General features: G+C 39.1%; 1 protein-coding gene across 2 annotated transcripts in view; it reads right to left on the reverse strand.

Moving 5' to 3' along the window:
* The window catches only part of LOC307021176 (guanine nucleotide-binding protein subunit alpha-11), a 46,835-nt gene that overhangs the window by 18,118 nt on the left and 9,682 nt on the right, over window positions 1–19,035 (reverse strand). Inside the window, exons 2-6 of one of the 2 annotated variants that reach the window (XM_079653033.1) lie at window positions 10,926–11,110; window positions 7,643–7,797; window positions 6,665–6,793; window positions 6,002–6,130; window positions 111–240 (exon numbers count right to left, since the gene is read on the reverse strand). In XM_079653033.1, the coding sequence (XP_079509159.1) occupies window positions 111–240; window positions 6,002–6,130; window positions 6,665–6,793; window positions 7,643–7,797; window positions 10,926–11,110 (728 nt within the window). The remainder of the gene's footprint in view (window positions 1–110; window positions 241–6,001; window positions 6,131–6,664; window positions 6,794–7,642; window positions 7,798–10,925; window positions 11,111–19,035) is intronic. The other variant, XM_079653032.1, reaches the window with a different exon arrangement.

The raw sequence follows: 19,035 nt of genomic DNA on the forward strand, positions 1-19,035 counted from the left end.
AAACCCGGAACTGAGATTTGGAGAATTGTCGGACCCCTCAAAGTTTGGTAACATTTTGTGAATGCACTCAAACCATTTGTAAACAATAACTCTTTCTACGTGTGTCTCACCTCGTTGTCGGACTCCACCAGGACTTGGTCGTACTCGCTGAGCGCCACCAGAAACATGATGGAGGTGACGTTCTCAAAGCAGTGAATCCACTTCCTCCTCTCTGACCTCTGACCCCCCACATCCACCATCCTGATGAGGACATGAAGAGAGGCAGGGCCACCAGACAAGGGGCAGAAAGAATCAAAGGAAAGAGACAATTAGCTCTGAAACTATACATCTCTAGATCTGTATTGTTTCAACTCAGGATCACAGTAGTAGCACATATGTAAGCATGCATTTCAAAAACAGAATCCCAGGATCCAAAGACAGACATTTTTAAGTTAAAACTAATTCTCAGTGCATTAAAGAGGCATTTATCTTCCAAAGCTTCGTATCCAGTGATGGCCAATCATACGTTTCAAGGCCAGCGTGGTCTAACAATTACTGCTGCTTTCACATTATAATGAGACTAGCATAGTTCAAGACAAACGCATCTTTTTGCACAGAGAATATTTAAAACAGAAGAAAGAAGAACAGCGCGTGTGTGTGTGTGTGTGTGTGTGTGTGTGTGTTTGTGTGTGTGTGTGTGCAAACAATGCCATCTTCCCTCTTTTCTCTGCAGTGTGTGAGCAGGAGAGTTCAAGCTAGAGATGGTAAGTGATAAGAAATATGCTCTGGTTTAGAAGTGCATGTAAAAAGGTGCTAAATGTGAGGGATATGAGAGGACCAACGGAGAAACATCGGGGGAGTGGTTGAAGGAAAAAACGGAATATTTAAGATTAGGAAAAATCAAGTTGAAAAAATACAAAAATAGAGGAAAATGAAACGTGAGCTTGTAAGCCTTGATTAATCGGTTTTATTGTAAAAGTAGGAGACACAGAGCGATGCACCACAACACAGACTATATCACCCCTTGCTGCTAAATACCAACAAACTACACTATGTGCAATATATAAATACCGTTAATAACTGTGTAATATATACCTGGTTGCTAAATCCTTAGAACTGTTACAAGGTGTGAATGTTGTAAATTGTGTAACTTGCTGTTAAATACCAACCACCTATGTGCAATATGTGCTAGATGTGCAATATATATAGATGCCGTTAATAACTGCAATATATACCTGGCTGCTAAATCCTAAGAACTGCTCCAGGATGTGTATTTTTTTGAAATTATGTAACTTTATTATTATATATATATATTTTTTTTTTAAAGCATGTCACATTTAACATAATACATTAAGCTGTGGCTCTTTTTCCTGCTGTAACTACGCACATTTCCCCTCCGTGGGACTAATAAAGGTATTCTGATTCTGATTCAGATTCTTGGACAAACTAGTTTTAATGTCAACATCATTTTTTGTTTGAGGCTTTTAGTGCTAAAAATGCTGCTAGACATAACATTTAATAAAAGGCGCGGGGAGAGAAACTAATAAATAAAAGTGAATAAATCACAAGTTAAGTTTTGAGTCTCTATTCCAGAAAGATTCACCCAGTTTGATTAAAAAGCAAGACAGTAAAACATTTAAGGAAGTCGAGCACAAGAGCCATCCTTAAAACAAAACTCCTTCACATCAGACAACCTCCTGGTTTTTATTTCTATAGCGAGAATAAGTGACTTATTTTGTACGATAAGCTCCACTACGCTGAAGTGAAATGACATTTTCTGTGACTTCAAAAGCCAATTAAAAGAGGAGGAAGCAGGCCTAAAGGCGATGGTGTATGAAAGGCAGCCTTGTTGCAGCTCTGTAAACTGCACACAGAGGAAGCATAACGCCACATGTTGTTACTATACACCAGTCTCAGCCGGAGGGAATCCTGCATCAAGTATCTGCCCCGTTTAATAACAGGAATACGACATGAATCACTACTAGAACTAGAACACAGATTCCCACTTATTGCTAGTAATAAAAGTAGCAATATTTAAACAAATGATAACTATACAAACTCAAAATGGAAGGATCTTGTGAATTAAATATATGAAATGGAAAAAATGTTAAGAATTAGACATTTTGTTCATATCTTTGACGAAAGATGGGAAAAAAACTGGATGAATTCAACTCTGAACATTACTGAGTGTTCATTTTAAGAGCTAACTCAAGACCCGCCGTTTTAGTTTTAATGAATTTGATAGTCGTGTTTTATTTGGTCCTCTGTTTGGAGACATTGAGTTATGTTGCTATAAAGCGCTTTATTTATTTGTATGCGTTGCTATGACTTTGGATTGGGAGGAGTGTTGGCATGGTTTTGTGAAGCACATTGTGTTACATTGAAATTGTGCTTTATAAACAAAGTGTGATTGATTGATAACTAATTATCCTCTGGTTAGATTTAACGATTAAGGTTTCTATGAAAACACATGATGTTTCTGGTATTACACCCTATCGATTAATGTTCATCACCAACTATAACTCATCTGGTTTGTTTACCCAGTAACAACATCGTTTTGGAAAGACATATTGAAAAAGAAAATCACTAAACTAGGACTTTTTCAATTGGTAATGTACTACTTCCAACACTTATGTTCACTCACACACATTTGTACCTTGGATGTTTACTTACTGGATTTATATTTAATTTCTGTGATATTTCCTCTTTATTTAATATTAATTACTAATTTCATCTGCACCGTCCCTTTGCTGTAACACTGTTAAATTCCCCGCTGTGGGACGGATAAAGGATTTCTAACATTCCTTCCCACTTCATATTTGTATTTCCAGTCCCTTCACACAGAGTTGAAGTCATGCAGTGGTTGCAGTGATTCACCGTCAGCACCCCTATCAGCAGCTGGGAGCCTCTTCAGCCTCTGAGCACAGTTATTTCCAGCTTTGCGAGGCGTGGGAGGGGGCTGACACGATGGCTTCCTATCGATTTGTGCTCTTCTGTGATCGCTGTTGTTCCCCGGGTCCAAAACTATCTCCTCACCTCCTCTCTTTTTTTGCAAAAGGAGGAAGGGAAGCTACTCTACGTTTTGGTGGCGGGATTTAAGACAAGTCCTAAAGCTGTAGCTTCACTACACAGGGTATATGCAGGAATCCTGAAGTTAAATGTAACACCTTTTTTAAGACCCTTTCCATACATTTTAAGATCTCATCGCCACTTCGAGTTATAACCGGTTACCTTGACGACACACTTTACATCACATTGACTATATACAGTATTGATTGTCCTTCCTCCTTATCTTCCAACCATTTGGACGCAGACTTGCATTTCCCCATAACGATGTTGTTTAACAACCGGCCTAAACGGAGTTTTGCGCGATATCAAGCAGTGAGCTTGAGTGCGATGTCCTGTTCAGATGACGTCCAACCCAACGGGATGCCAGAAATAAACTACACAGAATCACACTCAGGGTTCCTGCAGGTTTCGCCAACTCAAATTTAACACTTTTTAAGACCTTTTTAAGACCACTTTGAATAGAATTTAAGACCTATTTCACGGCAAGAAAGTATGAAGGAAAATTGCTATGAAAGAAGAAATATGTCCCATAATTACTTACAAAGTAAATTAATTCATGTTCAACATAAGAACATAACAGTACACAGAACTGTGTTAGCGTGTTGGACAAAAAGTGTGTGTGTGTGTGTCTGTGTTCGGGCTGTGCAATTAATCGTATTGTAATCGCAATTACGATTTTGGCCTGCCACAAATACGAAAACATCATAATCGAAAAACGATAATTTAGCTTTGATAGGTTGTGACAGTGCACTGCAACATATTTGATCTAATTAATTTTAGTCTAATTTATTTTTATTTATCATATTTATATATGTTTAGTAGCTTGTGGAAGTGCGCTCCAAAATATGTATTGATCTTGTTTATTGGTATTTATTATTTTTGATATTATTTTTTATTTAATTAATTTTTGTATAGGTTTTCCCGTTGAATTATACGTTCAGGGTAACCAACAGTTAAAAAGATACTGTTCAAATTATTATTTGTTTTAAAGTTCAATAAATGGATGTTTTCAAAGTCAATGAATAATCATATTTAATAATCGTGATATCAATTATTGACCAAAATAATCGTGATTTCTAACATGATTTTTGCCATAATCGAGCAGCCCTAGTGTGTGTGTGTGTGTGTGTGTGTGTGTGTGTGTGTGTGTGTGTGTGTGTGTGTGTGTGTGTGTGTGTGTGTGTGACAAGAGCTATATTCAGAGCTCTGCTGCCGTGGTTAAAATCTTTCATCGTTGCTGTTGTATGACTGGTGTTTAACTACGGTATTTAGCGTCGCCATATAGGTCCACAGCACCTCCGCTTTTAGGGTTGACGTCGCCCGGAGGTCCCTCGGTGTTGTTACGGGAGCTGCTGCACTAGATAACGCTGCACTAGCTAATGCTACATTAGCAAAACAAACGCTAATTTAATTTTGCAAAAGGTGCAGTGGGCTTCAAACACGTTCCCCTCCACCGGTTTCGACTAAGCACTAAATTCGATGTTTTCCAACCAAATACGGTTGAACTTACACTTCCCCATATTTATTTGCAAGTAGATTCGAAGATACCTGAATTTCTGACTGCCGCTAGCTGAAGCTTGGCTGCTAGGTTACTAGCTGGGTGTTCTCCGATAAGGAGCCGGGGGAAACAAAGTTAGTGATTACTGGTTCCATGTTGATTTATTTCAATACAAATTGTTGGGGGGAACTGAAAGGCTATTACCGTACTGGTTACTTTGCAGCCCGGACATTTCCCCCAAAACACATTTGGACGCGATCTCAACACAGAAGTACCTTTCAAATCCGATCCTTTTTAAGACCTTCTAAATCATATTGAAGACCTTTCTTATTTTTTTGGTCATATTTAAGACCTTTTTAAGGCCTTAAATTCATATTATCAAATGTAAGACTTTTTAAGACCCCGCGGGAACCCTGACACTACACACCTACGCAATGATTACATTCAGGCGGACTTTAGAATACAACCTCTTTGGACAATTTATATACTTATTGAAAACAAGCTACAAAATGTAACACCTTGGAAAATGCCGTTCAATACTTTTTAATAGCCTTCATTTTCGCTTGATTTTCTTCATCAACTTTTAATACTTTTTACGACCCCGCGGACACCCTGCTACAGAGAAAACTATTATCAGAAATACTGCCTTGATGAGCCTTTCAGTTACTAAACATGCTACAACTACAGCTTTGGCTTTGTAATAAAGCCTGGAAGTACGTCATAACATGTATATTTTCATTATCTTTTATTCGGCCAATTAACTGGTGTTCTCTAAAAAGTCTTAACAAATTGTGTCTCCCAGCGGATGAACCAGGTGATTATAAAACTGAATGAAGTCTCTCAGACGCTGCTAACATTTGTCTGCTCATTTCTCAAATAACTTAAGACCCAAACGTCAGATGACTAAAATCCTTCATCAAGGTCAAATACATATTTAAAACAACCAAGATCTAAAAACGGGAATCATTCACATGTGGCTTAAAACTGGATTAAAAGTCAATTAATGACGGCGACCAAATTGAACTTGTTCGTTATTAACTGGCGAAACATGTCGAGGCGTTTATTTGTCACCACGGTTAGCATTAACTAGGGTTTTTCATCAAATAAAAACAAGGAGAATAAAGTCGACTGTACTGTTATGATTGAACGGATATCCCAGAATAAAGCAGAATAGAAATGTTAAACTTTGAAATACTAATCAATGATCAAAATAGTGAACTCAATTTGTCCAACTGCGTGTGTTTGGCTCAATATACTAAAATACTGAATGCATTCCAATATGAAAATGGATTTGGGACATATTCAGACAAAATAAGGAAATAAAACAATGTTGTAGGTGACATACAAACATGTTGAGTCAGACTTAAGATGGCTTTTATGGATTATAAAGTGAAAACAGAACACTAATAGGGAACAGAAGTGGGGTTAGACAAAGTAATGTTGTTCTTCTTCTACCTGAAAATGATGCTTTGCAAGTCGAAAGGGTATTCTATGATCCCAGTGGTTGGGATTCGAACCCTAAGCACGTCCTGTTGGGTCGGTAGATAGCACGGTTCAGCAATACGATCCAGATCACTTAGATAGCTAGAGACAGGAAGGACAACAGACAGAGAGAGGGAGGGAGGGAGGAAAGAGAAGATGAAGCATAACAGCAGAAACAGCACCCCCCCCCCTTCCTCCGAAAGCAATTGGACTAGTCCAGATGTAACCACAGAAAACCATTCCCAAGAGTTATGAGGGGAGGAGGTGACGTTTTGAACCTCTACCCCCCCAAACGTTCTCTTAGAAATGTAGCTTCATCCTTGATGGCAGCTCCCAAAGAAAAAACATTCCTGAAGTTTATCATCAGTGAAGGTTTCGGGGCTTTAAACTGGACTCAAAATGATGATTTAGCATTCAGAGGCCAACTTTGACAACCTAGGTGAAGAAAAAAAGTGACTCCCTTTTCTATAAAGACTCGACAGGAGGGGATGTTTTGGTCTTTGAGAGTGTACCATCAGGGATGTGTTAAAGTGCTGAGTAGATGGAGATAGCAGCATTGACGGTTTCCAACTGTCTGGCAGACTGTGGAGCAGCTAGCCAATCAGTGGCCTCATCAGCAGCACCTGACACCAGTACCTGAAGATAACATTCTCCAGGTCAAAGGGGTACTCGATGATGCCGGTGGTGGGCACTCGGACCCGCAGCACGTCCTGCTGAGTGGGCATGTACCCCGCTGTCACTATTCGATCTAAAGCGTTAAGGTAACTGTGGAAGGAACACATGATAAAGATGCACAGGTCGGAAAACAATTGCTCCGTCAAAAAAACATCCTACCATCAAAAAAGGGGGCGGATTAAAAAGGAAAGGAAATGTTCTTCCATTTCAAATCAATCTTCAAGTGAATGATCCAATATCTATCCATACACTTTAGAGATGAAACTAAATATGCTTTAGCAAACTCTTTTAGTTCCCCAAATAAACGTTTTGCATATTGATGCAAGTGGTCGAATGCTTTTTGAGGTCTCAAAATGTTACCATAGGATAGGTTCCAAAGGGAAGGACATTTATAACATTAAAGAACATTTTCTTGTCTAATAATGCATCTTTTAATATCTTTTCCCCTAGAAATCTGCTTGAGAACAAATTGGGAGTTTGAGAACCAAAGCAATATGCATATAGCCACAAGTGCCTCATAAATATATACAGTTTATACAAATACATTTATAATTAAAACTTTATTTCTCACCCTAAAACCTCAATTATTTAAAAGGAGCCCTCTTAGTCTGAAATGGATGAATGCAGGTTGGAATTAGCTCTGATATTATTAGCAGTCGTTTATAAACCTGTCAACATTTTCTCCTCTTCTCCACATCTGCCTGAACCCTCTTTTCCTTTCTTCAGATGTAGTACATAGTAACAGGTAGGAAACTACTCGATATGGTTTATTAACAATCTTCAATGAAACTGTGGTTACATTTGATCATGTTTCAACTATCAAAACAGTTATTTACCAGTTTTAATCGCATTGCAATGGATATTTTACAGACTACAGTTTAAGTGATACTGCTTCAACAGATTAAAAATTAATCCTGTAGATGAATACATTGGACGTACTATTTGGTAGAGTCAGAGAGCTGGTACTCTCTCCTGCGGTCGTAGGCCTCCTGGATGCCAGGGTCCGTCCACAGCATCTTTATGGCACTGGTGTACGGCTGCTCGAAGGAGCAGACCTTCTCTACGTCCACCTCACGCACCACCAGGGCATTACTCTGGAGAGGAGAGCAAAGGAGAGCACTTTAAACAAGTCACTTTAGTAGGTGAGGATTTTATGAAGAGGAAATCAATTCACGATTGAAATGATGAAGTGATAGCTTTGAAATTTCAAAGTAAGCAGGTCTTTCTTATGGAGCTTTTCCACAGCAGGACCTGGCACGGCTTACTACGGAATGGTTTGGCCTTGGTAGGCCAGGCTCACTTTAAGCTGGGGTAGTAACTATAGTAACGACGCAGTGTAGGCGGGGTGATCGGCTGTGAGCGGAGCGACGCTGCGTAAAACTGCCTTGACGTCATCTTCAATGCGACACAACTCTCAAACTCCATAACAATGGAGGATATGGAAGCGATCGTGAACTTGGTTCTTGATTTTTATCAAAGCAAGGAGGCAAACTTTGTTTCGGAAAAGGCTGCGTATAGCAAGACGAAATACAGAAGAAGCTAACAGGAGAGTTTGGGCAACCCTACAACGCAGCAGAAATGACAAGACGACTGATCACTACAAAACGACAACGCTACTTGGTAAGCTAACGTTCGCTAACTAGCAATGTGTTTCGGGTCACGCTCACTATACGACCAGTGTTTCAAGTATTTAATTAATTTTAGCTAATTGAATAGCAACACATTCATTGCACTGATTGTAAATTGTATTGAACATAAATCAATCTTTTTTTACTCTTTCACATATACATGTGTTTGTCAAATGATTGACCATTTAGTAAATATTTGAATTTAATAAGAACATTTGAGAAAATAACAGATCATGAAAAGAAAATCTTTCTAATAAATTAAGAAAGTTGTTTTGTGGTCTGTTTTGTTTGTTTAGATCTACTATTAACACAAAGGTTATCACGATGAAAATACTTGTTACAAACAAACTGTTTAATCATCAAACAAGTGCAAATACGATACTACTTTATTTGTCAGATCAGGTTTGAAATTTGACTTGCGTCACAGCAGCTCCATGTCCTACATCAACAGACAATTATCTAGACACAAATACATGAACCATAATAATAACAAAGCTAACTATAAACATAAATACAAAAGTGTAAAACACAGAAAAACTATATACATAAATGTAAAAGGCCACTAAGGCCAGCTGCAGGTGCCGTTCCTGCTGGTCCTGATCTGCACTGTGCATCTCCCTCAGGACTGTGAGGTGCTCCCCTCCTTGTTTCCACTTGCCTGGAAGACAATAAGATAAACCTTTTTTAATCACCGTAGGGAAATTCAGGTGTTATAGCAGCGACAGCAATAAGAATGAAAAACACAGGACAGCTACAGGTCACATAAGGATATAAGAATAACATATATAAGTATAAACAGAACAACAGTAAGGATGAACTAAAGACAGTTCTGGCCCAAGATGTTTACAATGATTGCGTAAGTGAATTACATTATGTCCAGCCTGTTCATAATGAATATATATAAACATGTATGAGTATGTACAAATATACAGTCATGAAGTAAATGGATCATTACACATGAATATAAGTATGAATAAATATGATACAAGTTTAAAGTGCAAAAATCTAAAACCAAGCACAGTCCAAAATAAGTGGAAAGCAGTGCAGGTCCATGCACTGCGGCACAATACTTAACAATGAAGAATATACAAGAATATATTAGGCTGTCAAACATAATTTTACTAGCTACAACATTAATAGTGATTCTTACTACTTTTACTTTTGGTACGTTACTTTACTTGTAACAGAGCATTTCCACACAGTGGTATTGCTTATTTTACTTCCTGACAATGATCTATTTCTTACTTAACTCTAGAAAACTGGACGTAAACAATGGTACATATGGTGTTAGCAAACAATAGCTCTAGCTAATGCTATCTCTGCTAACCGTAGCTCTTCGGGGCTCCATAAAAGCATGGGTTGTCGAACATAAATGTAAGGATAAAATAGGCTTGTTTGTTAAAAGTGAGCTTTACAATAGATAGGGACACAACGCTTTCAAGCAAAGAACAGAGCGTAAGCAAAAACTTACCATCCTGCATGGATAAAGGACGCCGTTGCCGAGTCCAGGCGTCGTTTTGCGTTGCGCCGTCGAGCTCCCGCTGTATTTTTTCATCCGCAACGAGACGGAGTAACGTCTGTACCTCGTCCAACGACCACGGCGTGTTTCTTTTGTTGTTGCTGCCATTTCTTTATGGATTGGTTGACGGTAGCTTGTCTGTTTTAAAAAAAATGGCGCTTATGCTTAGGGACTGTCTCGCGCAACAATTGTGACGATTCTCTCTGACCAATCAGCAGTCGGGAGTGTTTACGTCACTGGTTTAGCATATTCAGCTCGGTTGTTGGCTCGGTAGGAACCTTGATTTTGGAGGGCCAGAAAAAAGTGAAAACGTACCCGTGAGCCGGAACTACCCCTGGTGGAAAAGCAGGAAAAAAACGTACTAAGCCGTGCTAGGTCCTGCAGTGGAAAAGCGACTATTAGTCATTATGAATAAAATGTTCAGGAGAATATAATGTATTTGTATATTGGCCACATTCACTACCTCAATAGTGCTTTATTCCTTTAGGAATACATATTACATACAAATACTCACTTTAATATCAGAATTCACTTCTCAACAGCAGTTTCCTTATTTATGGTTTATTTGACTGTAGTTTGAATTGCATGAGGGTGCACGCTTTGCCAAATTCTGGGCTCATACCAACACTGTTTAAAAAAAAAAAGTAAGATATGGTCGATAGCGGATTTCATGGTTTTTTGTTGTTGTTTTTTATTTTATAGTTATTTAAGTGTTTGCTGCCGTTTTCAGAAAATGGCATGTCCTTATTCTTAATAATCCACAACTAAATACTAAAGCAGAAAGAATATGTGTGAGAAAAAAATTGTTTGATCTCAAAACTGAAATAACCAAAACTTCTGCAACAACATAGTGTGCTATTGTAAGATCCCATGACTCATGGTATGAAACTAATCGGGGAAATACGTCTCACTTTTTTTTTTTTAACAGTTTCAACAATTCAGTCATTTCATTAGCTACTCTTTTATGTATGGATATATTTAACCAGAAAGCTATATATAACCTCTGTATTTGGATATCCATTAAAAAAAAAATGTAGACCACAACCCTATTTCCACCCTCACACCTGGTACACACCTTGTTCTGCTCGTACTTGAACGGGATCTTGAGGTTCTCCGTTGCCCGGATCATGGCCTGCATCGAGGTGAAGATGTTCTGGTAGACCAGTTTGGTGAAGCCCTTCTTATCCTCATCTGTGTAGCCGGACCCGTGGATTATTCTCATCTGCTTGATGAAGGTGCTCTTGCCACTCTCTCCAGTACCTGAAAAGAAGCAAGAAGACAAAGGAATTAGAAGACCATTTCAAAAGGATCATCAATGGATACAGGATATATACAATATTGCGAATAGGTATGAAAATGGTCCTCCAACCGCTAACAAAATAGAACGTTTTAGTATCCTACAGTGCTGCAATCAACTGAAGAGAACATATTTACCGTAATTTCCGGACTATAAGGCGCATCTGAATATAAGCCGCAGCAGCTAAATTGAATGATGTGTACATATATAAGCCGCACTGGACTATAAGCCGCAGGTGTTTTAATGTTTCATTACCATATGTAAGGGTTCGTGCACAGAGGGGATTGTCGGGAAAGAGATGGCTGTTTGAGGAAGCTCCCATTTATTAACATTTCAAAAAACAAGTTGCATATTTGCATAACGTATTCAAGTGTTAGCATTTAGTGCAATAGTAGCTACAGAACATGTGCTGTGTAAACTGTACTGTATCACATAGCATTTCAGACACACAAACTTTTCAACTTTCAAACTTAAACGGTGCGCTCCCAGCGCACGTACCGGCAGTGATCTACAGCAGTGGTTTTCAACCAGTGGTACGGGGACAAACTGTCTCGCTCTCGTAATGTGTGTCTGTCTTGCTCTCGTTCTGTCTCTCGTACCACTCTCGGTTCCACTTTTACTTTTGCGCGCTACCTGTCTCACTCTTTTCCGGCCTCCAGCTTTTCCTGCTGGAGCCCGCCGCTTAAAGGTGGGGGGCGCGGAGCGGCCATAGAGCCCATAGAGTTAAAGGTGGTGGACTGTAACCTGTAAAATCCATAGATTTAGGAGGTCCCCTAGTGGCCGTTAGCTGTAAAAATCCATAGATTAGCCGCACCGTTATATAAACCGCAGGGTCGAAAAATGGGGAAAAAGGCACGGCTTATAGTCCGAAAATTACGGTAAATGATAAACTGTTTGCAGATACATTTGGAAATGGAAAAACAGTTAGTGGGTGTGTCCATAAAGCCTTTTCTGTGGTATTGTCCCTCTAGTTTTGGTTTTCCATTGGGAAAAGTTCTGACTACTACAATAACCATGTCTTGAAAACATGTCACCGCTCTCAGCACCAATGCATGACGTACTCTAATATCCCCTTAGCTTTTAATGATCTACTTGAGCAGTTATCTTTTAGTTTGTCAAGCTTTTTTTCACCATGAGCCCCAACCGGAGGATTGTGATCGTGGGAACATCAGCGACTTTCTGAGAACTTCAGAGATTTTGAACGAGAAATGTGGGAGAAGCAACAAAAAACGCTGTGCCCAGGAAGCCACATAATGCTCCCTCCTCAATGGAAACAATTACAAAAGTTGATTCTCTCTGGACACCCAGCCTAATGTAAGACCTTCTACATTGGGAAAAAATAACAGTGAGAATAATCCATACTTATTGTAGTAGAAAAACGACTGAGAGCAAACCACCTGTGGTTTTTAAGAAGTTCTTCACGGTCAGAAAACACTAACCAAGATTCTCAATTGTTCTTATTTTTATACAATGCTTATACAAACGGTTGAGTAGAAATGCATCCCATCATCCCCACAGGAAGTGAGCCAGACCTCAATGCCAACGCAGTCTCCATCTTACTATGACAGGACGCTGAAATGGTCATTCTTCCATATTGTGTCAACTCTTGGTTTACTTGAAGCTAAATCTACTGTATGATTTGTATGTTCTTGTATTTATCAAGTAATACATAGATAACTCTACTGCATAGTATATATATAGAATACACAATATAACAATAAATAAGGACACTATGACACACCCAACTACTTCAATTTAAATGTAATATCATAGGATAAGATGCAACATTTGGTTTGACATAATCCTTGTATTGAGGGCTCTAGACGAGAATTTAAATCAAAAGTTGGAAATGTATTTTGACCAAAGTGTCTTTAGTGATTTTGGTCGAGTCACTGCCTCTTGTCATCTTGGTTTTAGTGTCCCCGAGATATGCATTGTTACAAAGCGATGTAGTCATTGTTTTGGCTGCGGCTACAGTCTTGGTAAGTGAAGCAATGCCCCATGAGTAACCACATGAGGGCTGATGGGCTCAACATAGAGCCGGGTAAACCAAGTTCACTCCTCCAATTTTGTATCACAGTGACCATGCATATGCACACATGCATAAACACACAGATGGTGTTTTTCCATACACATGTGCAGGCTGGGCTTGACTCGGTTTGTTGAGGCACGTCAGCCGAGCTATCTGATTGAAGGTGGTCTACCTGATCAATGGTTATCACTGGTGGTCAAATGCATTTCGTTTCCTATCAATTCTTAATATATATTCCCTCATGGCGCTTACTCTTCCCTGCAATATTCTTAGGATTGTTGCTCTTGTGATATAGCCACAAACAAAACTAATGTAGAGATAAACATGCATCATAATTCATGTATATTTTTCACAATAAAAGTCCTCTGTATTTAAAAGATCGGAGATGTCATCATTTGTACGCCAACCCTCAGGTTCGAATCGCGCTGGTTCCCTCAATAATAAGTCAATAGGACCGTTCCATTGGATTTTTGAAGCTCTGTGGGATTACATTTTGTTAACAATACTTTCCCATTTGTTTAGGAAGATAATATTCACAAAGGAGCACAACTTATGAGGCAGAAATGAAATCATCAAAAAGGAAAATGCTACGGTTAAACCTCGCCACGGTTGAAGGACTCCACGTCACCAGCGCTAAGTAGAAGGCACTCGTTTCGTACTCTGATTTAGCCACTTGTTAGCAACCAGCTCTAAGACACAAAACCTTCAAAGTGTGTGTAGGGTTAGGGAACAGTGTAAAAAATCTCTTGAGCTTGTGTTAAATGCCTGTAAAAAGATTTGTGGTTAACTAAACACTTTGAAAAACCCATGTACCCAAAACTAGGGAAGTCTGGTGCTAAAATGCTAACTGGTTTCAGGGATTCAGGACAGACTTATAAAAACGCCTCTCTGGTCTCATGGACACAATTTATGTTACGCTCGCAAAACAGGCTTGTTTGACTGTGAGAAGGGGGGGGCGGGGGGTCGGTAGTGTTTGGAGAGACTTTGGAAATGGTCTCCGTCAGGCGCGGTCAGCATGCATAAACTGGAAATGGAAATCGTTTAGGAAAACCATGCTATGGCAAAATAGAAAAACTGTGTCATAGAAGAAAGCCTGCTTTAACAATACATTTAAGAAAGACAGAACCACAATCACTTCTCCCAGATGGCTTCCACAGCAGGTTCTGCATATTTTTGAATGGGCATTTCCACCACTCCAGGCTTCGTGGATGAAATCGAGTTTTGTATTCTGGTCTCAGCAAGTTTTAAAAGGGACGTTTAAAAGACAAGGCAGGTTGTAGTCTCACACAAACTCCACCTCTAGTATCACAATGCAACTCATTCCTCCTCCCTTACACCCCCATATTCCACCACCTAGTATCTCCTCTACTCCACCCCTCGTCTCCTAACACTCAGCGTGAGTCACTTCAGCTTCATGCTCTCTCTGATTTCTATCTTCCACTCCCGTCTTTGTTTCTACTGATGTCATCTAGAGCTGCTACTGTGAAATATTTTCATTATAAATTAATTTCAAGATTAGTTTTTCATACAAATCAAATTATTCTGTAGCTTAAATTGTCTGTTTAAATGTATAAAGCACATAATGTACAAACTTGTTTGATTTAAATTAGATATGTTTGATATTTTAAGGGATATTTGCAAGTTGCGATTAATAATACAATATATTTCATATTACATATCAACAAATTGCTTGCAGAATTAAAAACAATATTTTAAACAATTTTCCTTCTTACTTTGATGAAGAGAATGCTTTGTTAAAATGTTTATTTAATATACGTCTCACCCACCATTAATAACCGTTAGGTACAGCTGAGGGTGATCAGAAAGTCAGTCAGTAAAATGGGTAAAAGGAAATAACAACAAATAAACTTAAAGATTGGGCACCATCTGAAAAATACAGCTATTTACTATTATTATTGACTGATATTGCAATTGTGACACAATTTGCAATATTTAAGGCAATAACATTAAGGTGTGATTTGTATTGATATCTTTTACATATTTTGCCTCAACCAACTATTGCAATTTTGATCACATTTGGATTAGATTATGCAGCCAGACAAAAAAACAAACGACAAGTGATGCTGATAATGTTTACAGCCGTACTGTCTGGGCAGGACAGTAATGGCTGATTAGATCATTTGATTTGGTTGATAAGGTGCAGCTGCTCTTCCCGAGGCAGAGGAGCACAAATATCTTGCATGGAGACGAGAGTAAAGTTTGACTGTCGCTAACAGAAGAGCCCGGTTCAGTGCACAGTGAAGGAGGACCTCTCACTGATCACAGCTCAGCCAACAGCGGAGTTTCCCCTTCAGACACAGTACGTCTTTCAGAGAGGGACATAAATAGCGATTGTCAAGACACGGCACTGGAGAGTTCACTTTCTCATTGACTAAAGAGCTGAAGGAGAAGGGAGGGTGATACTGGGGTGTGAGGGAGTGAGACAAGAAAAAGTGCATTCTCTCTGCTTTCTGAGTAGAGAAATGAAGGGCGTTAACAGAGGATAGATGCATCAGCTTGTTGTGTAATTGAACGTCTGTGTGTGTATTCATGTGTACTTAAAAAACACAGGAGCAAGGCAAGTGACAGATCGAAGAAGACAGAAGGTGTAGTATGCTGTACGGATGGTAAAGCCCAGAGGCCAGGGTGTTATGAATGTTATTTAGCTGCGTAAATGAAAATCAACATGTCTTGCAGGCATGATCAGCTTAATTCAACAGATCCTATTGTTCTCGCTGCCTGACTGGAAAACCCAGCAGAAGCATTTCTCACGGACAAGCTACTGTACATTCGCTGGAGCTGCTCCTGAGGGGTAATGCTAGTTCCCATGGCAACTCCAGTGTGGACTCATAAAAACATGGCAGAGAGCACCAGCTGATAGGCCCAGCTGATTGGCTTCAGTACGTCTCCACAGAGCACAGTCAAACATTTCTTAATCCCACAACATCCTCAGCCAGGACGCCAGGATCCGCCTGTGGGAATTCAAAAGTTATAAAAGCAATGGACATGGAGATTTCAATCTTATAAGCATCTTGTTCTCGTATGTATGAATGTGTGTTTTTTAAGCAAGATAACATTCACTTTTTTAAAAGATGTATAGATAAGTAGTAGGTGTTTTAGGTCCGGTGATAACAGGCCTGTAACAAATCATACTCAAATAAAGGTTATAAACGTATGACTTCGCTCTTTTGAATACATTTTGTGAACAGAATATTAGTAATCCCTCTGCGGAAAACCACACATTTGCAGACGCAAAAATAATCATATTGTTGATTTAAGAAAGGAAGCATGATAACCTCCATTAGGTATGTTGCATTAGACTTCACTGGACTACTTACTTTATATATATATATATATATATATATATATATATATATATAAAAACATTTGATTGTTTTAACATTGGCAGACGACTACATGAAATACACAACTTTATGGCTATACTCAAATATATATATATTATGGCTGTCAGTCGATTAAAATATTTAATCGCATGATTGTTCATAGTTAAATGGCGATTAAAGTTGGGGTAGGTAAGTTTCATAAACCGGCTCGAGTGCACTAAAATGTGAAAGTACACAGCCAAAAAGAATCCGCCCCTTCCTTCAGACTTCCTTACAGAGCACCTCCTCCGCGAGAGCAGGGTGCAGTAACGTTACATATCAGGCAAAGCTAAACACATCTAGGTTAGCAATACTACACAGCCAAAGCAACTCCGATATTGACTCTGGTTTGACTTCTCCTAGTTTCCACTTTCTTTTTGTTCTTAATTTGCTCCGTTACATTTTTTCTTTTGCGACTAGTAGACGATGTTGAACCTAACTCTGCCGATGTTGAACCTAACTCTGCCATGGTGAAAGTGGCCGCCTGTTGCTGGCGAGTCATTGAAGTACTGCTGCAATGCACGCACAATGACGGCACGCCCAATGAGGGCATGAGGGCACGAGATACATTTGTGCGTGCACGAGATGGAAGGCTGACAGACAGGGCGCACAAGTGTGTGTGTGTGCGTAGTTTTTGCAGTATTACGGCTTCCACAGATGACATTTTTTTATGGATTTTTTGTCAAAGCACTTCAGATATTCATTGCTATCGGGATGTTAAGAGCATTCCATGGAATATAACAAAAAGTGTATCTCGAGCCGGTTTCTCAAACTTACCTATCCCACCTTTAATCGCAAATTAATCGCACATTTTTCATGTACCTTAGAGGAATATCTTTCAAGTTTTGAATACTCTTAACAACATATGAGTGGACATGCTTTATGCAAATGTTTATTATCATTTGAACAATGACAAATATTCTCATGAATATTAAACACAACAACCTCTGAAAATTACAAATATTCACCTCAATTCACCCTGGAACCTCTCTCATACAATAATACAATACAAAGTGTGTGTGTGTGCGTGATATGGATTGTTGGAGCTATGTGTAACTCAAGGCATATGCTTGAACGGGAGCTGCCTGGACGCTGCAATCATGTGTGCTGACTTTTCGTACAATGTCCCACTGTCTCGCTACCTGCATAAAGTCAAGTGCTCGGCGCAGTTGTCGGCTAAGCGTGGAAGTGTGGTCTGCCGCAAGCGGACGGCAGGAGCGGGGCTGTCAGCATCAGCTTGTAGATGGTATTTTAAACTCGATGCGCTCTGAAACTACGGGGCGGCCGAGGACAAAAAATACACATGCGTTAATCGCGTTAAAAATAATTAGTGAAGTTAATTTTTTTTTGCGTTAACTTGACACATATATACATATATATATATATATATATATATATATATATATATATATATATATATACATATATATACATATATATATACATATATATACTCACACACACATATATATATTAGGGCTGTCAAATGATTACATTTTAAAATCAGATTAATCACAGCTTAAAAAGTAATTAATCATGATTAATCACCATTCGAACTATATCCAAAATAGGCCATTTCTTTATGTATATTGTTGTGGGAATGGAAAGATAAATGAAAGAAGGCGGGCATATCCATTTAACATACAGTATGTATGTATGTTTATTATAAATAGGGCTATCAGTCGATTAAAATAGTTCATCGCAAATTCATCGCACACTTTGTATCTGTTCTAAATGTTCCTAACAGGGATATTTTTCAAGTTTTTTAATACTCTTATCAACATATGAGTGGACAAATATGCTTTATGCAAATGTTTGTTTTGTATGAATATTAAACAACTATCCTCTGATCTGTTAACGCCCTTAACTCAGGTTTGCTCCACAACATACATTTAGAAATGTAAGTCCCCATTGGACAACATTTTGACATCAAAAGACAAATCGCCATGACTTTGTTTGTTCATTACCAATATTATAAGACTAGAAGCTTCACAACGTTAGGGCGCTGGGTCCCTTACAGGCTTACCAGAGACCTTGAGCCATTTTGAAATCCCCAACACAGCAAAGCCAGAGGTCGCAGGATGAGGAGAAGCCCGATAATCACACAGCCGTTAACCATAAGAGCAACAAGTCACTCTGCCCGCAACGTGCACTGACCGGGGTATTAGTCATTCTGCTAAATAACCATTAACTCACAAATAACAGGGGAAAACATTCAAATTGAAAGAGATCCGTTTCATAGAGTCGGGTCAGCTGCCGGTCGCAGTAGTTCAGCTGTGGTTTACATGAAGAGTAATAACCTGAAGCAGAGTCTGGCATCCATGTTAAGAGGGAGAGAACAGAAGAGAGCCGAGGGGGGGCAAAGTGTGACAGAGTGGAGGAGAAAGGAGCTCCAAGTAAATGATTCCTTAAAAACTTCCCCAAGCACATCAAACAGGAAGCTGAGTGTGGGGGAAAGGTTTCCTTAAGAAGG

This window comes from Notothenia rossii (genome assembly GCF_949606895.1).
Source record: "Notothenia rossii genome assembly, chromosome: 1".
Lineage (NCBI taxonomy): Eukaryota > Metazoa > Chordata > Actinopteri > Perciformes > Nototheniidae > Notothenia > Notothenia rossii.